This window comes from Cynocephalus volans, chromosome 4 (assembly GCF_027409185.1).
Source record: "Cynocephalus volans isolate mCynVol1 chromosome 4, mCynVol1.pri, whole genome shotgun sequence".
In the NCBI taxonomy this organism is placed as follows: Eukaryota; Metazoa; Chordata; class Mammalia; order Dermoptera; family Cynocephalidae; genus Cynocephalus; species Cynocephalus volans.
The window spans coordinates 160147312-160175119 of NC_084463.1; the positions used below are offsets into that span (position 1 = coordinate 160147312).

General features: G+C 55.4%; 1 protein-coding gene across 1 annotated transcript; it reads right to left on the reverse strand.

The window, feature by feature from the left end:
* Positions 1 to 4869: 4869 nt before the first annotated feature.
* Positions 4870 to 27187, reverse strand: EHD1 (EH domain containing 1). The gene is made up of 5 exons (XM_063094537.1): positions 26590 to 27187; positions 23063 to 23160; positions 10572 to 10984; positions 7421 to 7585; positions 4870 to 6963 (listed from the first exon to the last, which is right to left on the reverse strand). The coding sequence occupies exons 1-5, from the start codon at positions 26991 to 26993 to the stop codon at positions 6439 to 6441; spliced, it is 1605 nt and encodes a 534-aa protein (XP_062950607.1). The 5' UTR covers positions 26994 to 27187; the 3' UTR covers positions 4870 to 6438.
* Positions 27188 to 27808: the final 621 nt, after the last annotated feature.

The window sequence follows — 27808 nt, forward strand, 5'->3', positions numbered from 1 at the left end:
GCACGTTGTTTCATTAAAAGATCTGTTTGGGGTTTTCCCCCCACCTCCGACCGGGACCTCCTTGAGACGGGGCAGGGTCAGGGTCCCTGCGTTTAGGAAGGAGGCGCCCTGTGAGCGCTTGTACAGCTGAACTGCTCACCCGCCCGACAGCAAACAGGGTCTCCCATCTGATCTCAGGGGCCCTGCCCTGTGGCTTCTCAGGGCGCACAGTCCCTGAAATGGGAAACAGAGTCGGGGTGTTACCCAAGTCAGTCAGGTGGAGAGGGGGAACCAAGGCTAAACTCCCAATCTAGGGACCCCCGTCGCTACCTCCGGGTCTCCGGGGGGCAGGGGCAGAAGTTGGGGTGGTTTGATAGAGGCCCCCCGGCTCTCACCTGAGGAATCTGGGCCTCATGGGGGCGTGGCAGGGGCGGGGCCCGCAGGAAGTAAGTAGAGCCTGCTCCCCAAGACCACGGGGGGGCGCCAGAGACCACAGGAGGGGCAGGCGCTCGGAACAGAACCAAGTTCCCATCTGCAGAACGAGGAGGTGGGGAGTGCGTCCTGGACGGGAAGATGGGCCTCTCCTCTGCCGCCCCCCCTTGAACACCCTGATCTTACCCCCTACCCCACCATGGCCCCAGGGGTCAGCAGTCGATGGCCAACGGGCTTGGCCTCTGGGTTCTGGCTCATTCCATGTGTGACCTCCAGCAAGTCCCTTAACCTCTCTGAATGCTGAGTTCTCAGAAAAGTCCATGCCCCCGGGGCATCAGACTCCATTCCCACACAGTACAGCGGAAACTGGGAAACTGAGTCCCAGGCAGCACAAACCAAATCCTGAGGACAAGGGCTGCACGGGGCAGAGTGGGACTGGCATTCAGCACTCCCTGCCTCTCAGGCACTTGATTATTTTCGGCTCTGTGTTAGTTTTTGTCACATCTTTCTTGCAAGCCTCAGTTTCCTTGTCTGTAAAACGGGGGTCAGGCTCCCTGCTCACTCCTTTGCAGCTCCAATGTCAGAAATTCCTCAAAGGCTCAGTCGCTGCCTGACCCTGTTCCAGCCTCAACAAGCAGTCAAACCTCCAGCCCCGAGAGAAAGAGCTCCTAGCCGATAACACCAAGGTCAAGAGTTCAGGTCAACTCATGGACATGGCCCCGCTTTGCCCCAGCAGATCTGTTCTCTGATCCTGTGTGAGCCAGTCTCACTGCTTCCGATAGGCCCACCTGCCACCCCCTCAGCCTCTCCCCCTCTCCCCCAGACCTTTTGGTTATGGAGGTGCTGGCACCAGCCCTCATCCCACCCTGGGGGGCAGATCATGGTGATAGCACTTGCATTCTTGTGGTGCTTCTTGGCCTTGCCAAGTGACTTCAGATCTGTTATCTTCACAGGAAACCTGCCAGGAGAGTGTTACTATGACCCTCCCTAATCAAATGAGTCCATTGAGGCTGGAGAGACTGGGTGGTGCCAGCCTGAGCTCCTTCCTGTAGTCCAGACCTTGTGTGAGTCCCCAGGTTCTGGGCCTAGGTCAGTGTCTAGCAGCATGGGCACCACAGAAGGGTACTGTGGGCACCCAGATGCTGGGACAGGGGACAAGGAAAGGCCAAACTATGGTGGACATGATGTAGGTTTCTGTGAAGGGCTTTGGATGGAGAAAAGGAAGCTATCAATTCAGCAACCCAAGCCAGGAAGAAAGAGGCATCGGGGAGGTGCAGATAAAGGCAGAAACCCGGGGAGGGGCCCAGACACAAGGCAGGCTCTGGAGGTCTGTGGCGTCTGTGGCTCCTCCTTCCCCAAGGTCCGGAGAGTCAGCCTCCAATGAGTGGCCGAGGGTGAGAGTCTCCCAGCCCTGGCCTCCAGAGGCAGCTCTTGGCAATTGTCCTGCAGAGCAAACAAGAAAGGCAGGATGCTCCCTGTCCATAGCCTCCAGAACGAAGCGTGCTGTCCCACTCCTACCCCAGGCAGTCAGGGAACAAGAGGCCGGCTGTGGGGTGACACATGCTTACTTCCTGTTGGCCAGGCATGTGGCCTTGGGCAAGTGTCTTTCTCTCTGGACACTGTCTTTTTGTGTGTAATGGAGAACGGCACCTGCTCAGATGTGAAGGACAAGCGAGGTTCACGGTGTGGCCACCAGTGGCTGCCTTAACATTTCTCTCTAGGAAGAGCCTGGGCAGCAATGTGGTTGGAGGTGGGGGAGCTCAGTAACCTGCCCTTGCTTATTTAAATGTTGGGGTGGCTTGTGGGGAGGGGCTGATGGAGATGGTGGGGGCCGAGGATCCCCACACTCCATGCTAGTCCTTGGCAGCCCCCCAAGCCCACTCCTCCACCTGCCCTAGCACACCAAGGGTGTGTCCTTTGAAAAGGCCAAAGCTCCAAATGAGTGGACATATGGTGGTTTCATCATCCTGGTTTTTCTTCCAAAAACCTTCCCTGTGCTGCTCCAACAAGCCATAGGGGCTCCCACGCTCCAGGCAGCTGCAGTCGCATGTGGTTTTACAATTATCAGTCCCTCTGGGTGCATAGGAAGCCAGGCCCAGGCCCCCTCAGCCACCACCCCTCTGGCCCAGGGGCGCCACTGAGTCTGAGAGCCGCTTCAGGGAAGGGTGGGTCTGGCCTGCTTTGTTCTGGGTGTTGGGTGGGGCACAGTGCTTCCTGCACCCTACCCTTACCCCCACCCTGACTAGCCACCCTGGGGTGCTCAGCAGAGGAGGCCACTCAAGGTGGGTGTCCTTGGGGATCTGCCTCTATGAAGCATGGGCCACTCTGTGCATTTGGGGCCTGAGGAAACAGGCTTGGGGAGAGGACTGGCCAGACCCCAGCAAGAAGCCGTGCTGGGATTCGAACTCGGGCTGTCTGCCCAAGGCTGTGCTCTGCATGCAGCCTGAGGTGGCATGCTCTGAACAGCGGGCAGGCGTGGTGGCTGGGTGTCTCAGCCCCTCTCCCCAGCCTGCTGCCTCGCAAGTCTTGTGACCAGCCCATCTGAGATAAGACCAGAGCACTGGGTTGGATTGTGGTTAACTTCTTTGTTTTCTTTGGTTTTTTTTCTTTTAAAGATGACCGGTAAGGGGATCCTAACCCCTGACTTGGTGTTGTCAGCACCACACTCTCCCAAGTGAGCTAACCGGCCATCCCTATATAGGGATCCGAAGCTGTGGCCTTGGTGTTATCTGCACCACACTCTCCCAAGTGAGCCACGGGCCAGCCCCTAACCTCTTTGTTTTCTAAGGAGCAGGAGAATGTGATCAGATCTTACAAGGATCCTCAGCAGTTGAGACAGCTTCTGCGGGAGGGGGCAGAGTCAGCCACAGCGGCTGTGGGCAGGCCCTTCTCTTTGCCTCCTGGGTCCTGGGCTCTGAGGAAATACGGGACAGATTGCCCCCGAGTCCTCTTACTCTGGCGGCTTGGGGAGCTGGGAGAAAACACCGCTCCTTTGCCCAGCCTCTGAAGAGGGGACTTCTCACTTACCCAGCATGGTGGCAGCCGGGGAGGAGGCGGTATGGGGACTAGCCCTCCATCCGGGCAGCCACACCTTTGTCCACATCCACTAGTCCTTCCTGAACACACATCAGGGCTGAAGACCCCAATCTGCAAAACCCAAACCAGGGGCATGAGCTCAGGGACAGCAGAGGCGGAGACGCCTGCCCTGGGCCCCTCCTTTAAGCCTCAGCCCAGCAGACACTTCCCGGGGCAGCCTGGGGAGGTTCACATCCCCTCTGCCACCCCCACAGATGGCACGTGATCAGTGGAGGTCAGGCCAGGCCAGGCGCTGGTTCATTCCACAAGCTAGGTTCTGTTTCTTTGATGCTCTGACAGCTTGAACAAGCACACTGCACCTCTATTGGGTGACCCCTGCAAGCTAATGGGCTGCCCCAAGCTTTCAGGGCCCCAGGACAGCATGACAGCTGCAGTCTGGCGGTAGGTGGGGTGCAGGATCTGAAAGCTTTTTCCTTTTAAAAGGCGCTTTAGATTAGAAACATGGTGGAAATCACTCTGGAGCTGGGTAGACCTGGGTTCAGTCTGTTCCACAATTGCTATTCAAGCCGTCCTGTCATGGGCTCTTCTGCTGTGGAATGGGAGAATACAGACCACCCTGGGTGGCGAGGGTCCAGGTAAACCTGGCAGGGGGGAAGCCGCACAGGAGCAACTGACAGGTACAGGCAGGGCTGGCAAGCCCCGCAGCGTGTCAACTCACGTGATGGTGGCTCAAATACCAGCTGTCCCATCAGACGCCAGCCACACCAGGTGTGACCTGGAGCGCATACCTGGGTCCTGAAAGCCCTCAGGCCCTTGGTTATATATCCTGCCTTTTGTCACGAGTCTGCCTGGACTACCCCTCAAGTCTGCACCCTTCCATGGCGCATCACTCCAAATTTGTCACCCTTCCGTCTGTTGGTACAGTTTCCCTATCTGTGACATCACCTGGCCCTGGCCGGCCCCACCCTTGTGTTTTTGTTGATGCTCTATCTGCTGCATCTGTCTTTAAACCACCCTTGGGGACAGCATGGAGCCGGGCTGGCTCTGGAGCAGAACCCCATGTTTACTTGACCCTCCTGGTGCCGAGAGCCCCGCCCCCGCCCACTTGTCTGTCTGAAGCTCAGGTGGGGCGGGGTGCCAGCCTGGCTCTCAGACGCTCTCCCAACTGCTGTAAAAAACGACTCTTGCTCCGCTCCCATCTCATGCAAGGAAAGGGGGCCATCAGCCCCTTGGGGGACCCCTTCTCACTACCCGTTTGCAGGCCGCACAGCAGAGAGTGGGCATGACGGCCACCTCACCCTGGCAGCCTTGCCATTGTCCCTGCTGGCATCTTGGCCCCCCAGTGCTCTGCCAGCACCCGCTGTGGGGAGGAGGGCCCTGGGCTCTTGCCCCTAGAAAAGACAACTAAGCACCAGGAGCAGATTCAGCACAATTAAAACTTTTTTTAATGCAAGGAAAAAAGTCTTCAGTCTTTAGTCACTTCTTCCCACAGGAGTGTGAACAAGCTACTGCCCAGTGAGTTCTCAACGAGGGTGCCCCTCCGTCTACCTCCTCCTGACACCATATGAGATGACGGGCTGAGGCAGCGGCAGGGAACAAGGCCAGGCCTGGAGACTAGGACCCAGCAGGGTTGAGAGCAGAGCAGCCGGGGCAGGGGACGACCCCCTGAAGCCACCCACGGGAGTGTCTGGTAAGAAGCCCAGATAAGCAGCGCACTGACCACCCAGCAAACCGACCGCAGGCCCCTGGACAGCCCAGGCAGAGCAGAGAGAGGCTGGAACCAGCCATTCTCTGGCTCCTGTTTCTCTTTGCCCAGCCTGGGGGGTGGGGGTTGTTCTAATGACATCCAAGCCACACGCACTGAAGGAGAAACTGAAGGGCGGTAAGAAGGAAGGGGCTGAGTTTTCCCTGTCCCTGCTGTCCAGACACGAGGACCAGGCCAGAGCCATGGGCTTCCTTTCCAGGACCAAACCACACCAGGTCAGGAGACCCACCACCCACCCAAAGGGGGAGGAACATACCAAAAAGCTCCAGTGAAGTGAGGGGGTAGGAGCTGGGATGACAACCCCCTACTCGGCCAGGAAACAAACCCTGGGGCCCCTGGAGGGGCGTGCTACCCATCCAGCCACATCTAAGGGCTCCTGGGTGGAGCTGCCCCCAGGCTGGAGCGTGGGGAAAGGGAGACAAAAATCACAGCTTCTGAACAAGTGGTCAGGAAGTCACTGGAAAATTCAGTCAAGTATGAAAGGTGTCACTTCACAGAACAAAAACTAGCATCTAGTTTTCTCGAAGATGCTCTCTCTTCACCTCCCAAAAAGACAAAGGTGGCTGGGCCTTGCTTCTGTGACTGCCGAGCTGGGGTGGAGTGTCAGGGCCGGTGGGTAGGAGGAAAGAGTGGGGTGCCCTGGCAGCCGTGCCAGGAAGGGGAAAGGCACAAGAACCAGCTGCACACAGGGCGTGGGGAGGGGCTGGCGGGGCAGGAAGCCCCTGCCCCACGGAGCCACCCTCAGCTGAGACACAAACCGAGGGTGCCCGGTGTCCCTGTGCACAAAATCCTGGCCTGGCAGCCGCCAAAAGGGGCACACCAGGTGGGTGGGCAGGCCAGCACCCTGTGTTCACAGGGGCTGCCACGCTGATCGGCCAGAGCCAGGGCCAGAGCCTGGGAGAGGACAGAGGATGTGCGTGCGTGGGGCTGTCAGACAGAGGAGGAGGCAAGAGAGTGCTGCCTCTAACGTTATATATTAAAAATATCCATAGTTCTGGTGCATAAAATTCCATCATTCACATACGAGTACCACCCCTACGTCCCCCACTGGGCCCAGGAATAGCCTTAAAAGAAAGATGGTGGTTTTCCTTTTCAAGAGCTGAGGAAACATCCGCTCAGTCTTTATGGACCTTGAGAAACGGTGCCCCTTCCCCTCCCTGCAACCTCTGTCCCCCAGGCCTCTGCCTGCCCGGGCGGCACGGGGGACACACAGAAGGGGAGACGGGTCATTGCTGCCTCCGCTTGGAGGGCGGGATCAGGTGTGGGGGCAGGTCAGCGGGCAGCTCGTGGCCCTCCAGCTTGACCTTGATGAGGTGGTTGGCCAGGGCAAACTCTTCGTCGTCCAGCAGCCCATCCTTGTCCACGTCGGCCAGCTTCCAGATCTTCCCCAGCACAGTGTTGGGCAGCTTGGACTTCACCATTTCCTTCTTGGCGTTGGCACCCGTGATCTTGCCGTTGACGGGTGACAGCGTGTAGAAGATCTCGTCGTAGGTGGGCTTGTCCTTGCCCACCACCCACTCAATGTCGTCGATACCCTCGCCAGCCCCCTCGCCATAGCCGTGCCCAAAGGGCCCATTCATGGTGCCTTCGAAGGCGCCGCCCTTCACGGCCTGGGGGGGCATCAGCGACTCCTCCTGCCGCACCATCACCATCAGCCGGGCGATGTCGTTGGCCAGCATGTCATCTACCGTGTCCAGCAGTTTGGGCTTCAGGGCCTGGAACTTGCTGAAGTCCTGGGTCTGCAGGAGTTCCTGTGGTGGGTGGAAGGAGGAAAGGGCTGGGGAGGACGGCCCCACCCAGACTGTATGCGGAGTGCCTACAGCAGGGCTTCCTGGGCGGAAAGGGCTGGTTTCCCCCTTACCAGCCTGGGCAACTTAGTTAACCCCTCAGGCTTGGCACACTAACCTGTGAGCAGGAGGTAATAACAGCGCCCTCCTTGCAGGGCTGTGGCAAGGGTTAGCTAACAGGACACCACACAGCCCTGGCCCCCCACCACTCTGGGTGAGTCACCACATTCTCCTGCACAGTGAAGTGCCTGGGTCAACCTCTGACTCGGGTGGGGTGCTGGTGATTAACCAGCTGCTTCTGTTTGGGGAGGCCCCACCCCAAGCAGCCAGGATTCCCTCCAGAAGCACTGCCACAGTGCCCTGGGCCTTCCTCACTTCCTGACGGCCACCAGCCCACGTGGGGCACTTGGGACAGCCGTACCTGCATCTTGCGGAGGCTCGGGAAGTCACCGGGGGAGATCTGTTGCTCCCGCTCAATCTTCTGGTAGATCTCTCCCAGGTTGTTCACCAGCTCTTTCTTTTTGCTCTCTTTTCCAAAGACGTTGGGCATCTCCTTCTTCAGGGAGCTGATGATGTAGGCGTGGACCTGCGAGGACAGGGAGGGGAGGGTGTCAGGTACCACCTCGGTACCACCCTGGCTGCCCAGAGAGCCTTTGAGGACACTGCCAGGCGCCTGCTGCTCACTGCTGGGGAACAGGGAAGCAGAAACTCAAAGCTGCTGCTGCCATCAAGGGACCCCACTGGCCTAACAGCAGACACACAATTCCAGCAAGAGACAGACTGCTCGCCGCCATGGGGACGGAGGGAAGGAGAGAAAGACGCAGCTAAAACAAGACCGACAACAGCCTCGCAGAAAGAGTGAAACCTAGTCAGTCCACAGAGAGAAGGCCACCTGTTGAGCACCTCTAGGCACTTGACAGGCTCTCCCTGGGCATCCTCACCCTCACCCCATGGGTGGGATCATTACTCCACCTTGTTCCTGAGTAAGGCTCAGAGAGGCTGAAAGCCTTGCCCAGGCACTTGGCTACTAGGTGGCAGAGCAGGGACCACAATGTGGGAACGCTGAGAGCACTGCAAAGCCCAGGCTCCCGTTTCTCTGCGCCCCCTTCCCCAGCTGCCCCTCCCATGCCCGGGGAGGTGCCCATGTTTCCTGCACTCGCACATGTGCAGATGCTCATGCAGAGTTCACCCAACTCCACTTCATCATCATGACAGCCTCGGAATGATGGGGGATTAGAAAAATCCCACAAAGGCTTTTCCCAGCTGTTTCAAGCCTTATCTAAGCTGCGGTACCTTGCTCAGGCACTTGCCAACTGAGTGCCGCACTCCCTTCATTCCCCCGGTGGCCCCCTCCCAACCGCGGCCCAGCCCTGGAAGGCTGCAGCCAGCAGCCCCCTCCTCGCCAAGGCCAGCTCTCCCCCACCCAACACCCCTGCTCAGCCTGACCCCCATATGCGCCAGGCAGCAGCCTGGACGAGAACTACCCGAGGGAAGCAGCGCCACAGCGCCATCTGGGCTGGCATCCAGGATTTCCCAGGGATGAGGCAGGCAGATCACAGAGAGCCAGTCACTGCTGTGCCCAGCACAGGCCAGAGCGAGTCAGTGCAGGGAACACCACTTGCTCCAGGAAAAGGAAGCCATCTCAGAACAGCAGGTGTGGGACCAAACTGGAGACCACGGGGTTTTCCAGGCCTGGTGACTCAATGTCCTGCGGGCCAGGCAGTTACGCACTCTCTCAGATGAGCAGGCGGGGAAGCTGGGTCTGCCCTTTGTTCTGTCATTCCTGGAAGGAGGCTGAGCAAGGGAGAGGCGGGGCAGCTCTCTGTGCCCTGCAAGGAGAGGGGCTCGGCAAGGCCACCCCCATCAACTCAGGACACCCTTGACCTCTGAGGCTGTGAGCCAGTCACATGGATTCTCAGACATGGCTCCACTCATGAGGAGATGCAAGTGAGACATCTACAAAAATGTGCAGCCCTGTCCCCTCCAGAGCAGGCTTGTGACCCGTCCCTATGTGCACAGGCCACCAGAGACTCTGCTCCAGCAGGGTGGAGCAGGGCCAAGAACACGCACTTCCTACAGGCTGCAGGCCCATGAGCACTTGGGGTAGGTGGGGACCCAGTGGTGGCAAAGAACGAAGGGGCAGCCCTTGTTACTCAGGCACTGCAGTCTAGACACCTCTGAGCTGCGAACAGCAGGCAGGAGCGGGGGCTCTCCGGGAAGTGCCCCTCCTCAGCCCTCAGTACACTCGGGAGTGGGCACCATGGTGTGGGCCACAGCAGGGCCTCGCTGCAGTCGCAGTACCACATGGCACCTGCCCTCCGCTGCGGTCGCCGCACTGGCTCACCAGCGGATCGGCAATGTGGCCTCATGCGCCTAGCTTGGGCTTGGCCAACAGGACGGTTTCGTGGGCCGAGCTCTGACCCGGCCTAAGAGGGAGCTGCGGCCACAGCCTATTTTTTAAACAACCAAATCCTGTGCTAAAAGCGTCTAAAGGAACAGCTAGATGCCCCTGCTAAAATGCAAGTGTTTGAACTTGGCTGCCCATTCCTCCCTGATCAGACGCACTATGTCAAATGCTCCCGTCCAAAGGGTCAACCCCAACTGCAGTGGGGACCACCCCTCATGATGCCTTATCTGAGCAGGCTCCTGATGTGCCGCTATTGCATGTCAGACGTCCTAAGGGACACATTCTGTCCCTCTGTGTTGGAAGAGACCCCTGGTGGCATCAACCTTCATTCCCTAGCCCAGCCACGCCGGGCTTTGACACAAGTTCCTGGCTAGGCACTGAGGTTCTAAAGTCTGAGCGATCAGATGCCACCATCAGGTTCCAGTGGGCCCTGTGCTACCACGAAAGAGCAGGGGATGGCTTAGGAGGCTGCGTGGACTGACGCCCCCTCATCGTGGCCTGGGCTTCAGCGCCCAGTGCTCTCTCTGGGACAGGGACGGGTGCCCCATCTCTTCACTAGCCAATTCCTGTCCCAAGGCCTCCCCCATCCCTCCACTCCATGGGCACAGCTCCTGGCTGTTAGTTCCTGCAGCACCCTACGCTCATCCTGTGACAACACAAGAAAACCGCCGCTCACCTTTCATTTGTGCAGTCTGTTTTTCCCATGAAGGCTGAGGAGTGCTAGAAGGACAGGGGCTGTGTGCATCCCTACCCACCATGTCCCCAGGGTCCAGCACCATGCTCGGTGCACTTCAGTGCTCAATAAACCCCAGAGGGGAAGCCGCTGAGCCCAGATCTACCTTCCAACACACATTCCATTTCCAAGGCTGCCTTCTCTGCCTTGGTGTAACTTCCCGTTTGACATTTCTATGTTGTAAGCACATTCAAATCCTTCTTTGAAATAGTTGGAGAATAAACCACAAACAGGATGGGTTAGGAGGGAGGCCAGGTAAAGAATCTTAGTTAACAGCAGGCTGCAGCATGGGTGCACACGGAAACAGCACAGCACAGGTCTGGCCATGCAGACAGCTGGGATGGGTCTTGGGCAATCCCAGGGTCCCAAGTGCCAGTCCCAAAGCCCCTGGGCCCCGCCCAGCGGGCCACTCCTCCCGCCCCTGGGGTCTACCTTGGCCAGCCTTGCTCGTTTGATCAGGTCGTTGAGTTTCCTGAGGGCGGCGTTTCGGGGCAGAGATTGGATGTCTTTGAAGAGGTCCTGCTCCTCAGCTTCAAAGAGCTTGCGGTTGTCAGGGATGAGTAGTGGGTGGGACCAGAAGGAGCCAATGTAGACCCTGACCACCTCGGGGGTGTTAATGATCTTGCCCAGGGACCACATGAGGGCCCCGTACACTCGCATCAGCTGCTGCGTCTCGATCTGGTCGGCCTTGTTCAGCACCACGCGGATCTTGTCCTCATGGTTCTTGAGAGCCTTGATGACTTCTGAGAACTCGTCAGAGATGTCCAGCTTGTGGGCGTCAAAGAGCAGGATGATGCGATCCACACGCTCAGCAAACCACTCCAGGACGGCCGCGAAGTCATAGCCTGGAGGGGAAGAGAAGGGTAAGCTCAGGGCACCAAGGGGCCAGACTGCTCTGATGGCTCTGGCCTCTCACTCGGCCTGACGTCATTTTTAAATTCCCAGAATGCACTCATCTGGACAGGAGAGCACCCTGAGGGCAGGATCATCAGGTTGCTATTTTTACACCTGCCACAGTAGTACCCTCACCCATGTGGCTCCTGGCAGGAAGAGGTGCCAGTGCAAAGGAAGTCACAAAGTACAAGCTCTAAGTGGTCAGATCAGGGCAATAGAAAGGTGGAGACCCCAGCAATGTGGCTCAGCACAGTAGATTCGGTCTGCCACCCGCCAGCTGTGTGCCCCTTGACAGTAGTGACGATAAATCCCAGCAATAGTGACTGCAGCTACCTGTTCAGTGCTTATGTGCCAGGTTCCCTATCTTAAAGTTATCTCATTTGTTCTCTACAACAGGGGCTGGCAAGCTACAGCTCAGTGACCAAATCAGGCCCAACACCTGTTTATGTAAATAAAGTTTTACTGAGACACTGCCATGCTCATCTGCATTGTCTATGGCTGCTTTTGCCTACAACAGCAGAGTTCGGTTGTTGCGACAGAAACCACAAAGCATGCAAAGCTGAAATATTAACTATCTGACCCTTACAGAAAAAGTTTGCTGACCTCTGCTCTACATCAAGCCCATGAAGTGCTACAAATCACTTCCCCTCTCTAGGTCTTAAATACTTCTCTAAAGCAAAGGGCTGGACTAGGCAGACTCTACCTCTAAACCCTATTCAATGCTGTGTCCCACCACCCCATTAAAGCCGGCCAATTAAAGTGAACTGTGCCATCTGTGATGGAGACTGCTAATTAAAATTCATCCTTTAATAACAGATCTATCTAGTTTTAGCGGGACTCGTGGCCTACCAGATTAGGCTGCATTTCCTAGCCTCCCTTGCAGCAGAAATGAACAAGAAAAGGTGTATGAGCTCTTTGTCATTTTCACGCTTCCTGAGGACTGGGATGCAGATGTGATGGTAAGAGCTGGAGCGATCACCTTGGGTTCAAAGATGAAAGCTGCATGTTCAGGATGGCTTTGGACTGTTATTTTTCACATAAACAATCAGATATCTGATTTAAGCCAATGGATTTTTGGGTTTCTGTAACAGTGGTTTAATTGGTATCCTATTTGAAAACTATGCCTCTATAAAATGTTTTCACGCCTCCCACTGCTCCCAGGAGAAGACAGGAAGTCCACGTGGAAACAATGGCCTAGAGGCTTTGGGGAGCTTGGGTCCCAGCCCCTGAGGTGCCCTGTCCTCTCTGGGTAATTCTGGCCAAGCCTCCTTCTCCTTGGGCTTAGTCTCCTCCTTCTTCACCTGCTACCCCCAGGTCCCAGGTCACCAAAAATGTAGGCCAGCCCTGTTAGGAGCCACCAAGTACCTCCCAGAGAACAGGCAAGCTCCTGAGAACAAACCAGAGGCGCCACTCCTATGGAGAACAGTCTAGGACACTGCCTGGCTACTGGCCAACACCATCTCCTCACCCCCACAGACTGCTCCCCATGTCCCCTGTGAGAAACACTCAGTACCCCCTGGCCAAGCTGGGGAGTTCTGTTCCCAAGGCTGCAGGGGACAGAAACATAGCAGGTAGAGGAGAGAAAAGAGAAAGACAAGGCGTCAAGGAAAAGCAGAAGCTGGGCACAGGGCAACCAACAGTGCTGCGAGGAGGCAGCCCCTGGGGACCTCTGCCCCTGGGGACCTGCAGAGGAACTCCTCCCATGAGCCCTGAGGGCACACATCCGCTGCTTCCCATCGTGAAGCCCCCTGGGCTCCAGAGGTGGCCTCCCTCACAAGGGCTCTAAGCTAAGCAGCTGACATCCTGAAGCGCACCCAGGGCAAAGCTCTGCTCAGTGAGGCAGCCATTCCACTGCCAGGCAGCCCAGGTTCAAGTACGCTTCAGAGTTGTCTGTAAGCCTGAAGCCACAGGGTGCCAAGCCTCTCCCGCACTTGGGGCACCCAGAAAGAACGTGAGCTTTGAAGTAAGATGGTTCTGGATTCAACTCCCAGCTCCAGCCACTGACTCTGACCTTAAGTTCTTTTGTTAACTTCTGACTTACGCTTTCTGCATCTGCAAAACTCGGGACCTCCTGGGATTACAGGAAGATTCAATGTGGTAACACATCGGGCTTCTAGCATGGGACGGACTCAGAATGGCCACGTGAATCGGGCAGGCTCAGGTGAGGAGATGACAGGGCCCCATAAGGACAGGGGGCCAGGCAGCTGGGGACTCCGTCACCAGTCAGGAACAAAGAGTGATGAACATTCAGCCTGGCTCTGAGGCCACAGGCCAGCTTTGGTCTTTGAGACAAGTCACCGAAACATAAGGAAACGCCCAAACTCAAAGTGTCAGTCTACTTAGCATGGGCAGAGACCTGCAACCCTTTTCCTGCCCCGGCACATCGAGGAAACAGGGCACTCTGATCAGAAACAGCCCCTCGAGGGCCCTGGGCCACAGTCTGGGCAGGGAGGCCCAATCTTCCAATCCTTCCACAGGCTCGTGTGGATGGTCGGGGCCAGCAGAGCTAACGGATGCCCCGCACTTGGTGGGTGTGGAAGGGCATCAAGCAAGTGCCAGGTTACCCCATGCCAGCTGCCAGCCATCACCACAAGCTGCTGGTTCCAAAGTACAAGGCCCTGGGCAGGGCTGGCCCGTGGCTCACTCGAGAGAGTGCGGTGCTGATAACACTAAAGCCACGGGTTCGGATCCCATATGGGGATGGCCAGTTAGCTCACTGACTGAGCGTGGTGCTGACAAGGCCCTGGGCACCCTGACACCCTGCAACTGGCTCAAGAGCCACAAGAGGGGACATCCAGAGAGTGAAACCTCAGCAGAAAACCAGAGGAGAAGGCTGAGGAGCAGCCTGAGGGGAGCCGCCCCCAGGCCAGGCCTCACCCGACTGAGCCGGCAGGGCCCTCCTGGGCCCACAGCCTTTTATGGCCAGCTCTGGGAACAGGTCAGCACTGAAAAAGCGATGACTCAAGGACTGAACAGAGGGCTCCCTGCTCAGCAGAAGTGAGGCCCCTCTTCTACCCTGCAGAGTTGTGTGTCCTCAGACCCCCACAAGCTGAAACCACAGTTCGCACAGCTGGGGAGGCAGGAAGCCAAAGGCGCGCTGCTGGGAGCAGGGGCGCCCTAATGGGCTGTTCTCAGCCCTGCTAGAGTTGGCTGGGAGTGAGACAGCAAGCGCCTGGGGAGCTGCAGTCACTCAACTCCGCCCAGTGTGGCCTCACTGCCTCCTCCTCCTGGATGGCGGGTGACCCAGGGAAAGCAAGGAGGAGGAGCAGTGAGCGAATCACGCACCAAACTCCCTGCGCAGGTCCACGCTGAGCCCACTCTGCCCACATACTGGCACTGGCCACGCCTCCAGCTGGAGTCAACAGATCTAAGGTCACTTTTTTGCAGGTAAATGAAATTTCCTGTTTATCACAGAAAACACTCATACTTTTGGTGTAAGGAAGACACAGTGGCTGGCCAAGTACACCCAAAGGCCACAAAGATTCACAGCACTCAGGCCTGCTCCATGTCATCACAGGTGTGTGACTTCGTGGCTGCAAAACACCACCAGGCCACCCCATACCCTGGAGCCAACCTGTCCCTCCCTCCCCTTGATATGCCCCACTCGGCCTGAAAGACCAAAGAGGTGCTGAGGGCTGCACCACATGCATCAGGTCCCCACACCCGGCAAGAGTGGCCAAAGCAGCCACCACTGGGCTCAGAGTTTGGCAGCAGGTGACAAGTACAGAAATCAGCTGCCCACCCCCCCAATGCCCAAGGCAACCAGCCTTCAGGCTTTGGGACACACCAGAAGAGGAATCAGGTGTCAGATGCCACCTACAACAGCAATTCCGCAGCAAAAGCGGGAAACTGTGGTGTGCTTGTGAGAGGTGGGGCACTGTGCTGTTCGCTCTGTGTGGCTCAGGACCGGTAGGGAGTGACAGAGGTGACAGATGCATTCTCCACAAAGGGCACAGAAAACGTGGCCTGAGGGGATGGGCTGCGAAGAAAAAGCCAACCTGCAGTGTGATTTCAGTGAGAAAAGCCAGAGCCACCACTGATAAGGGACCGTGAATTGCCGCCAGGACAAGTTCTGGGACATTGAGGACATTGTGCTAAGTGAAATAAGCCCATCACAAAGGAACAAACACTGTGCGATTCCACCTGTATGAGGTCCCTAGAGCAGTCAAATGCAGAGACAGAAAGTAGAGTGGTGGGTACCAGGGGCTGGGGGAGGGGGATGGGGAGCTAGTGTTTAATGGGGACAGAGTCTCAGTTGGGGAAGACGGAAAAGTTCTGGTTGTGATGGTTGCATAACAGAGAGAATGTACTTAATGCCACTGAAGGATACACTTAAAAATGATTAAAGTGGCAAATCTTATGTTAGGTATGTTTTATCATAACTTAAAAAAAGAAAGAGGTTGGCTGGTTAAGTCAGTTGGTTAGGGCACAGTGTTGTAACACCAAGGTCAAGGGTCCAGATCCTTGTACCAGTCAGTGGAAGGGAAGAAGGGGAGAGAGAGAGAAAGGGGGAGAGAAAGAAAAGGAGAGAAAGGAAGGAAGGAAGGAAAAAAGGAAGGAAACGTCCTGGGAGTGGGGGAAGAGGGGAGAAAAAAAGAGTCGCTCTAGGTGACCAGGCCGAGCCAATTTGGCTGTGTGACGCCTCAGGGAGGTGTGTGCACAGGCAATCTGGACAGGAGACTGAAAGCCACCTCTCCTGGTGGCTCTGTGCCCACCGAGCCGCCTCCAGGCCCCTATGGGTGCCAGCTGACCTACTAACACGGTCTTCCTTCTTGACAAGAGCCGAACCACGATTCCTGCCACCCTGCACATAAGTGGAAGAGGGAGATGTTTGGATGTACCCAAGCCCGACCCTGGCACCCTCCAAAATGCAGGTAGCTCCAGCAGCTGGGGGAAAAGCTGCTTCATACGTTCCCAGTGTTTCTAGAACATGGAACAATAGAGGGTTTGTCTCCAATCGACACTTGCTTCCTGCCATTCAAGCTGTGTGGGCCTCGGTATTCTCTCCGTAACTCTCCATCACGTGGGTTTCCAGCTCCAGCCGGGCCCAGGACAGCAAAACAGAGACTCAGGAACTAAGAGTCTGTGCTGTGAAGACTCGTTCTGGGCTTCCTCAAGCTGAAGTTTTTAAGGAAAGGACTTTCCCAGCAAAGTGCAGAGGTTAAAGGAAAAGGCCTCCCCAAATCCTAGGTACTTGCCCAAAAGAAATCAAAGCATATATTCACACAAAGCGCTGTTTCCAAAGATTTACAGCAGCTTTATTCAAAACTGCCCCAAACCAAAAGCCTTTCAACAGGTGAATGGACACTAGCCGGTTAGCTCACCTGTTTTGAGCATGGTGTTGATAACACCAAGGTCAAGGTTTGGATCCCTGTACGGGCCAGCAGCAAAAACAAAAACAAAACCCAAAACAAAACAAAACAGGTGAATGGATAACAAGTGGTAAATCTAAACAATGGTATACAACTCAGCAACAAAAAGGAATGAACCACTGATATTCTCAACACACGAATGAACCTAGAAGCATCATGCAGGTGAAAGATGACAGACACCAAAGGCTTCACACTGCATGATTCCATTTATATGACATTCTGGAGAATGCAAAACTTTGCGGACAGGTTGGCCAGTTGGCTCAGTTTGTTAGAGCGCGGTGCTGACAGCACCAAGGTCCAGAGTTCAATCCCTCTACCTGCCAGCCGCCTAAACAACAATAACAAAAAAACTTTGGGGATAAATGTCAGTGGGTTGCCTGGGACCAGGCGTGATCACAGAAAGGCAAAGGAACTTTCTGGGTGAGGGGAATACTCTGTATCTCGGTTGCGTTGGTGCATAACTACTTTATATAGAGTTGCAAACCTACAAAGGGTGAGTTTTACTACGCGCTGTGTAGACTTCAATGAATCTGACCTAAAAATAAGCTATAAAAAAGGGGGGTGGGGGGGGACAGACCAACTCCAAAATCGGGCCTACAGAAATCAGAAGGTTCGTGAAACTTCTACTCAACAACCAGCTGTGTGACCCTAGCAGGCCACTTGCCCCAGGAGCCTCGGTTCCCAGACTCTTCATCTGTAAAGTGAAGACAGCAAGTCCCCACCTCACAGGCTGCTGGGAGGACTGAGTGAGTGCCTGGCACGCTGGAAGCCCTTCGTAAATGTTTGCTCTTATTTACTCACAGGATTTGTATTTTCGGCTCAAGAAGCTCAGATTCTGCAGGCAAGGACTGCTTCCAACGCATGAAGAATGCCTCATACCCCAAATAGAAACTGAACATTTGCAGGCGCTCGGGCCAGCTGCTCCCCAGCCCGCCGATGGCTCGCAGCCTGGGAACAGGTGCCGAGCGCAGCCTGGTACGCCACCTCCACAAACGCCACCTCCACATCCCCGCCGCCGCATCCCCAGCGGAGCCCTCGGGCCCAAGCCGACCAGAGAGGGAGGGAATGCGGGTGGTGGGTAGAAGGCTTTGAGCAGGCCTTGGGATCTGAAGGGAAACGCTGGCTAAGTTGGTGCTGCCCGAGGATCCTCCTCAGGATGTTACTCAGAAAAGGGTCCTCAAAGTCTGGGACACCCTGGGTTTTCCAGTCTCTTTATTATTATTATTATTATTTATTATTATTTTTTTTTTGTCTTTTTCGTGACCAGCACTCAGCCAGTGAGTGCACCGGCCATTCCTATATAGGATCCGAACCCGCGGCGGGAGCGTCGCCGCATTCCCAGCACCGCACTCTCCCGAGTGCGCCACGGGCTCAGCCCTCCAGTCTCTTTATTATTAATCATCTGACACTTGTTGAACACTTAACTGTGTACCAGGCACGAGGGCAAGAGCTTAACATGAGTAAATTCCCATAACCACCACCAATAACCCTAGGAGCTGGTATTGCCATTCCTGTTGTACTGATGTAACGACTCCATAGGGCCACCCAGCTCCTGAAGTGCTGACCTGGCACTTGAACCTCCTGTTATTGTCATCTGTGCTGTGGATGCTGAATCTAAGAGGGATGCAGCACTTGGCCCTGCCCAAGGCAGCCCATGGGACGTTCTGTGGTCTGCAGAACACCCTGGTGAAATACCGGCCTGGGAGGCTGCCCATGGAGGGCCGTCTTAGGAGGCGGTCAGCAGGAAGGGAGAGCTGCCCGCAGCGCAGCCCCACGCCTTGGTCAGAGGGCTCCAGCCTACACAGACGGAGCCTGGGAACCATAGACAGACGGCAAGAGGAGAACCCAGAGTACCAGCCAACCTGGGCCAGGGCTCCTGGGGCTGCTCCATGGATGACCTGGGGGGCAATTTCTGGCTGGAGGCAGGGTACAGGGAGGAAGATACCAGCATCACTGTTGAAAGCCCCAGACCTCCAGTCCATTTCTGGACTCAGAGTCTGACCTAGGGCTGGGAGAGAAGCAGAAGGTGGCCTCTGTGCACTTTAGGAGAGATCAGAGGGCATATTAATGACCCAACAGCGTCAAAAATTTAGAAAGAAAGATACAATAATAATAATAATAATAATAATAATAACAACAACAACAACAACAACTAGTCTGATCCAAGTTCTCAGGCCTCCTTCACTCCAAGGCACCCTCTTCTCAGCCACACTGCAGTACCAGCATAGCCCCTGCCTGGGTTCGAATCCCAGTGCCCACACTTGCTAGCCTGGGTGTCACCTTGGGTTCATTACTTAACTTTCCTAAGCTTGTTTCCTCATCTTAAAGGCAGCAGCTTCCTCACAGACACTGCCGCTGTGAGAATGAAATAGAGCTCGTTGAGGCAGCTGTGGACTGAACAAAATCAGGCACAAAGCCAGCCAGAAAAAAAATGTTTTAAAATAATAAAAAGCAAGATAAAAAAATAAATAAATTTGGGGCCGGCCCGTGGCTCACTTGGGAGAGCGTGGTGCTGATAACACCAAGGCCACGGGTTCAGATCCCATTTAGGGATGGCCGGTTAGCTCACTGGGTGGGCGTGGTGCTGACAACACCAAGTCAAGGGTTCAGATCCCCTTACCGGTCATCTGTTAAAAAATAAATAATAAATAAATAAATTTTAAAAACTAAAAATATATATACTAAAGGCCCACCGCTGCTGTCCGGGCAACCAGGCCAGTTGACCCTGGGGGAACCGGGGCCATTAACCCCCAGGGCCCTGAAGACGACAGCTGGAGCCCCAGCCGCAAGCAGGCCAACAAAGCAGGAACCAAATCCCCCAACCAAAAGCCCCCAAGGTCCTGAGATTGGGGGCCCGAGGGCCTCAGCCCCACCGCCCCACCTCACTAGCATCTTAGAGTGCACTTCTTAGCCACAAGTGTTTCTAGGGGGTGTGTGACTTGTCTGCTCATGACCTTCACCAAGTTTCTGCTTAGATTTTTCTAATCCATTTTTAAGAGTTTAAATGAAGGATGTTAATCTTTGTGTTAAATTTTCTTACCAATTGACTTTTAAATTAATTAAAAATAAATAAATAAAAATGCCACCTATTATCATATACCCCCCCCCCCCAAAAAAAAGAAAAAAAAAAAAAAAATACACACATACACACACACCAAAAAAACCACAGAGCTGACCAGGTCTCAAATCCCCTAAGCCAAGTCGAAACAACACCCCGCTGCTGACACAACTTTTGTGGGGGTAACAGTCACAAAAGTTACAGCTCAGCTCACAGTGACAATGGTGGGGAGCGAGCTGGCCAGGCCTGAGCCACGCCTCCTGCGGCTGCCCACAGAGGCCACACCGGGGCTGACCCCCCTCCCAGGCCAGGCCAGGACTGGGCAGGCAGTCGGCAGCCCTGGGGGCCAAGGGCACCAGTCCCGCCGGCCCCAGCTGCCCTTTGGAATGCCCTTTATCAATCACACGGGCAGCACTCAAGAATGAACACTGTCCCCAAGGGTCACCATTCTCTGCTGACACAGGAGAATGTTATCTTTAAAGTCACTCAGAAGATTAGCGCCACCAGGCAGGAGGGTCCGAGACCCCAGTAGGGGCCTTCTCTCCCCTGAGGCAATTCTCACGGGTCCCCCACGGAGCCCAGGCTGCATCCTGACCGCTTTGGGTCTGCACCAGCCCCACCTCTATCTCCACACAGTATTTCCTGCACATATTAGGGACCACAGGGAAAAAGAGGAAAAAAGTCAGGAGGGGCCAGGCACATGGGGATGGGAAATGGAAGTAAATGTAATTAGCAGCTCTGATGTCCACGTGCCTCCACAAGGACGTTCTGTTTCCCAGGAACGAGGTTGGCAGGCTGCAGAGATGCACGCCGCTTGCCCAGGACCCGGGTTCTCTGCCGGCCTATCTTTCTGAGAGGGAAACACCTGCTTTCCACGCCCCCAGCAAACGGAGCAGAGAGGCCGCCGGCGGAACCCGGAACGTGCTGCCCTGTTCTGACTTCCTCTGCTCGACAGGGCTGAGCAGTGCCCTTGCGTGACATGGGTGGGGACAGGGAAACCCACTCCTCCTGTGTCCACCTGCAGTTACACCCCGGAGCCCATGCCTAGCACATCCAAGAGGTACTGAGGGGGGTCTTTTTGATGTTAAAAGACCAACACCAAGCCCCAACTGTTGGGTAACTTTTAGTAAAATACATTTAAACCAAGACTTCTAGGACTATAGAGGTCTAGTAAAATTGGTCTGATCTCTGCTATTCACTGCAGAAAACCAAACCCCTCCTCCAATCAGAGCAGTGTGCATATTCTTCCGCCACCCTTCTCCTACCTGCCCATGATGCAGTGGATGCAGGGTCACCCAGGGACCAGGAGGGGCCATGCCTTCCACCTGGAGGAGCAAGGCAGGCCCCACAGGCGGAGCACTATGGCAAGCCTCAGCGTCTCCCCCTAGCTCCTCCAATGTGTCACCTGCACGGGAATGTGAGGGCCGGGGCTGCCTGGCATGCTCGCCTCCTCCCCCAGCCCCCACTCAAAATGCACTGTCTGCTGATTCATTGATTGTGGAGGGGACCGGCGAGGCTTCAGTGCCTGTCCCAGAGAGAGCAAGTTTGGATGACACTGCCTGTCTCTTTTCTAACAGTGGAGGAGGAAGAAGGAACAAGAGGCAGGGAGGGAGCCTTCCTGCAGGCAAGGCCAGGGCACCCCACACATCCAGATGTGCAGCCCCAGCCACGCAGCCCGCTGCTAAGCTCCGAGGACACGGCTGTAGTGCCAATAATAGTCCCAGGGGGGCGCTTCCGGCACTGGTGGAAAACAGCTGTTTCTGAGTTCCTTTTTATGAGATAACAGGGGTCACAGGAACCCTACACCCTTTCCCTCAAAGACTTTAAACTCCAGCTCTGAAGGCCACCCTTTGCAGTGGCATTCTGGCAAGATAAGCCTCTCCTCGCGAGCCACCGAGCTACTGTCTCTTATCTGAGGATGTGAAGACACAGCTGACCTGCCAGGCTTCAGTGCTATCTGATGGCGGTCAGAAGAGCCCCTGGCCAGCTCCTGCAGGTCACTGAAAAGACAATTCTACAGAGCCTCAAACAAAACCCCTCCAGGACACCACAGTCCTGGGGGCAGACTGAGAATAAATCCCCTTTGTGGTTCTTTGTCTTTAAGAGTAATTTATTCAGATGTTTTAGCCTTAGTTTGGCAAACGAAGGGGCTTTGGCTCATCAGGCATTTTCTTAAAACCAGGATGGACTGATAATGGCAGTAAGAAAGAAAAAACAACTGGCCTCTGCCTTTCTAGAAGAAGTCCCCAAACTGACTCCCTTCAACTCCTAGGAGCATCCCCTATCACCAGAGGCAGGAGAAGCTAAAAGCTTAACTGGCAGCTTTTCAACCAGATAACAGAGCAGTTTCAGCACGCTCTGATGCAATCCTATGTTGGCAGGGGCCCACACTCCTGGGAAAAAAGAGAAATAAGTTTTGCAGCACCAAGAACAGAGCCACCACCCCCTCATAACCACAGTACCCCAAGTCCCAGGCTGCCAGCTTCAATTGCAAGGCTCACCACAGCTGGGTGTCCCAGAGGGAACGGGACACAGGAAAAGTTTGCATGTTAATGATAAACAAACCTGGTCACTTGTCCTCACACCTCTTTGAGTTTGATCTTATTTCATTTTCATACTTGCAGCTGCAGACTCTGCTCCTTGCCTGCCAGGTACCAGCCTCCTGCCCTCATACTCCTCCCAGAAAGCATTCAGGGCCCCCGGCGCCCCACCCTTCTACAAAAAGGGGCAGTGGCAGAAAGAAAACCCAATTCAGGCTCATCCTGAACCAGATCTTCAGAAATGCTTAGCAAAATCTAGACAGAAGTTTACACAACTGGAATGGGCCTAGTGCAGTAATGCACAGCATGAAGACCTCTCGGAGCACAGCACCCAGGGAGGCTGCTATCAACATCTAAATGAATTTTTGTTGTTGTGGTGGTTGGCGGCTAGCTGGTACAGGAATCTGAACCCTTGACCTTGGTGTTGTAACACCATGCTCTAGCCAGCTGAGCTAACTGGCCATCCCCTGAGCAAATTTAAGCAAATTCCCACTAGCCTCTAAATATATATATATATTTTTTCAGGCAGTTGGCCTATATGGAGATCCAAATCCTTGACCTTGGTGTTATCAGCACCATGCTCTAACCAACTGAGCTAACTGGCCAGCCTACCCTAAACATTTTTTAAACAAATTTCTGTAGAAATTTACATAGTTTTGGGACGGAAAGCTTTTAGACACAAACTAAGGTAAGTGAGCAGGGGGTGGGGGTGGGGGGCAGGCAGGGGCTCATTCAAAGTGATGGCTAGTTGGAGTATCTGGAAACACAGGTACTGAGTTCCTGCGACCTCACAGCATGGCTTGAGACCCCATCTCTTGTTGTTTCCAGCATGCCCAGGGGTTCAAAAGCATGATAGCCACATGAAATTGGCCATGGTCTCCCCTTGGTCATCTGAGCACAGACAGCCAAGGAAGAAAGCAGCTCCTGCCCTCTCAGTGCAGTGGAGATGAGGCTGATGAAAATGCCCGGGGCTGGAAGAAACCTCAAAGGCAGCATTTGGTCCAGGTCACAGACATCAGATAGAAGTCTGGTGACACCCTGCAACCTGGGCCTATTTACCTCGGCTGATGCGCTGTTTCTCTCCAGACAGGATCCCAGGGGTGTCGATGATGCTGATGCTGTCCAGGACTGGGTTGGGCAGCTGGGCACACATGAACCTGCGCAAGAGCAGAGGCCAGGAAGAGAGAGGTCAAGGCCAAGTTATTGCTGCTCCAGATGCCACAACCAGGCTTTCTGAACTCTTTCACCTCCACCTCTGGCTTCCTTTCCAGAAGCAAAGAGCTCATAGGATGTTTTCTATTGTCCTAGTTTCCAGGGGGAGCCAGAAAGTTGTACACACTTTCTCAACTGGGCGTGCAACCAGCGGTTCCAAGTGAGCGGCATCAGCACTTCCCTCACTGTGCTCTTCCCCCAGAGTGTGAGAGTTCAACTGTTAAGTTGCTGACTTGCTAGTGAAAAGCATGTGGGCCTAGGTCACCATTCAATTCAGAAGGGAAACAGAAGGGTGACACTCAACCTTGGAATTCCAAATGAAAATTTTCAACCACTTGGCTCACTTCCCTCACACGGAAGAGAGCTGGTCCCTCCCTACTGCTGCCGGGCCAGACCTTCCCTTTCACCTGCTAGAGTGAAGGGGCTCCAATGGGCGGCCGGTAGAAGCCTGAGGACCACACAGGCTGGTTGACAGAGGGACGGGGAAATACAGACACACCGTTCTCTGAAAACCAAAGCAGGCTGAGAAAGAACAAAGCTGTGGAAAGGGCCTAGCCATGCGTGCCTGAGTGCCATGCTATGCTTAGCACAGCCTAGAACTGCAAAGCGCCATCTCAACTGATAGCGGGGATTCTTCACTGGACACGGAAAAGGGTCCTTTAAAAACTTCTCTGAAAAATGTATTGTGAGCAAATAAAATACTGACCCATTGTCTGTAGGACACAGTCCTAAAGCTGCCTTTCTGACAGTGGAGAGGAATCTGAGCTGATCAGCTTCTCCTTTTGGTCCCATCCCCCCCAGTGACCAGTGGCCCACAGGCTGGGGGCAGCTGGCCAGGGTGAGGGGTGCTGCCTGCAAGCGCACCAGAGCAAAACCAGCTGATCCGCCGGGTGAACAAACCTTGGACCGCATCCTTGCTAGTGCCAGCAGTGGAGCATGAGTCCCACCACGAACCACGTGCCAGACCTAGGGCTCCTGCTAGGGAAGGGAGTCACTGGAGAGAAGATGACAAAGGAAAAGGACTGGAAGTAGAACTGGCTCTCAGAAGAAACTTACATAAAAATGCACCCGATCCCATCTTTTCACCGGCCAGGATGCCCAGATTTCATCTTGCACTACAAGTGGGCGGTCCCAGTTATGCAATGAGGAGTTTTCATGAGACACTCTTAGGACACACTGACTGTGCCCTGCTTGAGTCTGCTCCATCTGATTTTATTCTTAGAGCAGCCACTCAGAGGGCAAAAACTGGGAAGTCAACTTCATGACTCCATGGGCCTCTTTAAGAGCCGGGAGAGGCTGTATCAGGCAGAGAAAAGCCCCTTTTGTTGTGCCCTCTCTAGCCAGGCGGCACTCAGTGTACTAAACATCCTGACATAGCTTGGGCCAAGGCCCCGACTGGTGAGGCCTCTTGTGGCAGGGCCATCTGCAGTTGGGGACACTCTGGAGATGAGGTGGTGCTAAGAAGGAAATAAAAGTGTGCTTCGCAGAACCTGTGGCACCGTCATCCAAGCACCTGTCTCAAATCACTCGCTCCTGAACTGCTTGTTTCATGTAGAAGCAAGCAGCGGGCGGTAAGTGGCCACAGAGAGGCCAGGCAGTCAGTGCTATAGTAACTAAATGGGTGACTTCACACAAGCTGGGCCCTCTGAACCTTGGTTTCCTGAACCAAAAAATGGGGATTGCCAAGATGATTTCTAAGACCCTTGCAGCTCTAAACTGTAGGTTTCCAAGTTCATAAAACTGGTCATGTGCTCCTGTTTCTCCTTTCAGAAAAGGTCTGCCCTCACAATCAAAAGTGAAGACCTGGGCCGAGCCTGTGGCGCACTCGGGAGGGTGCTGCGCTGGGAGCGCGGCGATGCTCCCAGCGGCCGCAGGTTCGGATCCTATATAGGAATGGCCGGTACACTCACTGGCTGAGTGCCGGTCACGAAAAAGAAAAAAAAAAAAAAAAAAAAGTGAAGACCTAAGGACAGCAGAGATAGGTACGGCGACCCTTCCCTGTGGCTTCCCAAAGTTCTGCATGGAAGCAGAGACGAAATGCTTGGACTTTCCGACACAGAAGCCAGACTTTCCACAAAATCAAATGGCTCCCACCAGCAGCACGCCTATCTACCAGGCCGACTGTGCTAAAACACAAGCACCCTTCGAGGAAGGCTGCAGGCTAAGCAGTAGCCCACAGGTCTTTACTCACCCCAGCCCTGGCACTGACACACAAACACCATCCCCCATAAAACAGGAGGACAGGCTGAAATGCAAAGAGTTAAAGGTCAGCTCTGCACATGGAGGTAGGCCTGGCCACCGGCTCGGCTCTGGGTAAAGTTGGCCTGCCTTGTGTGGCTGCACAGTGTCTGGAAAGGAATGTGATCACGCAGGGCGGAGACCTGGAAGGCAAGATTCAAAGATTCTTTCCCAGGCTCTCCCCTGACGTAGACTGTAGACTTCGAAAGGCATGTGGAGTCACTCCTTGGATGGGGGTTGGCCGAGAGGGCAGGGTTTGTGAAGTCCTTTGGTATGTCCCCTGGGGAATTGGGGCTATGTGGGTGGGGGGAGGGAAACGCCTTGAGTTCCTTTAGAGAAAAGTGAGCCTGGGCCTTGCACTCTTTAGAGAGGAGGCCATTGTGTTTCATTCATAGCATCCTGAGGGTCAGAATCTTGGAGGATTACGCTCACCATGAGGAGGCAAGGCTCGCCCATTTAACTGGGGAAATTGAGGCCCAAGAAGGTTAAGGAACCTCCTATCGAGTCTACACAGGGACTGTGGGCACGAGTCGCATTTCAGGGCTCCCAGTGCCACTGCCTCATGCTGTTTCCAGAATCTTCTGAAAGCAGCACTAACCCTTTGAGAACTGTCTTTGGGAGAAGTGTTCAAACCCCATCTGTTCCCTGCTTCCCAGGGGCTGCCCCAAAGTCAGCAGGTCACAGCAGATCCTCCTTGTCCCTCCTACACAAAACCACCGGTCCCAGGGGAGGTAGACCAAAGATAAACCACACCAGCGAAGGGAATGGCTAAAAGTTCCATCGTGTTTTCTCATGACGCTTAGAAGAACAGACCCCAGAAGGGAGAAGGGGGGAGGGGTTGACTTGAATGAATTAGGTGCGTCCAGCCTGGGACCAGGAGGCGGTGACCAAGAAAGGGAGGACGGGAAAAGCTCACCCTCCGAACGCAGCCCCTGGTTCTGAGGGAGGCGGAGCTGAGATCCGCAGGAGGATTTGGGAGTTAAACCGATAACCTGGAAGATTCTGGGGGCGACGCCCACTCCCAGACCCCCGGGCGGGTTTTCTGTAGGAAGCGGCGGCTGAGGGTCTCCCAGGACCTCAGAAACAAAGGACAGCGGGGGGCTGTCCCTCCGGCCTCCCGGGGCCCCGGGGGGTACCTGTTGAGGAAAGCGTTGCCGAAGGCGTTGAGCTTGCGGTAGGGGCGCCGCGGATCGACGACGAGCGCGTTGCCCGGCACCACGCCCTCGGTGGGGCCGTGCATGACGGCGATGAAGGAGTCGGTGGTGGGCTCGGGCCCGATGCGCATCCCCGGGAAGTCCTGCTCGATCAGGTGCCGGATGAAGGTGGTCTTGCCCGTGCTGTACTGGCCCACGAGGAGCACCATGGGCTTGTTGTCGAAGTCAGCGTCCTCCAGCGCGGGCGAGTGGAACTCGTGGAAGCGGTAGTGCTCCTCCAGGGGCAGCAGCTTCTGCGCGTACAGCTGCCGCAGCCCCTCGGCCACCGTCTGGAAGAGCTCGGGCTCCTTCTTGCGACGGGCATCCTTGCTGACCCAGCTGAACATGCTGCCGGAGACGGAGCTGGCTGCTGCGGGGCAGACCGGAGGCTGAGAGCGGGCCGAAGGTGGGGAGCCGAGGTGGAGCCGGGCCGGCCGGCGGAGGGCGGCGGGCACCGGGGCAGGGGGCAGGGGGCGGGGAGCGGCCCACACTGCGCAGGCGCACGGCCGGCGGAGGCGCCCTCTGCCGAGTGGAGCGCGCGCCTCGCAGGGCGCCCTTTATAGATCCGGTCCTGAGTTCCGGCACGCGCGCCGCCGCCGCGGGGCAGCGGGGACTGGGGAGCGGGAGAGGGAGGGGAAGGGAGGAGCCACTCCCGGCCCCGCCCCCGGCCCGTGCCACGTCCTCCCCTCCCCCGCCTCCCATTGGCTGACTTCAAGTATCGCGAGCCCCGTGGCCCGGGAGTCTTGGCAACCGCACCTGTTTCGCCCCGCCCTTTGCGGGGCGGCTCGCGCAAGTGCTGCTGTTGCGAAGGCGGGAAACGGGGTCCCGCACGAGGAGGTCCGGGGGTCGGCTGCGCCCCCTCCTCTCGCCCCCGCTTTCCTAACACATGGGCCCTCTCATCTCTGTCATCCTTCACCTTTTAAAAAACATTTTAGGGGGCAGGGGAGCCAGCGAGAAATTGGTAAAGGGCCACAAAAAATTAGTACATTCAAAAAGAAAAAAATTTTTTAAAATTATTACACTGTGTAATGATAAATATAAGAATAAAAAAAGCAATTTTTTTAAAAAAAAAGATGACCGGTAAGGGGATCTTAACCCTTGGTGTTGTCAGCAACACGCTCACCATTGAGCAACCGGCCATCCCTATACAGGATCCGAACCC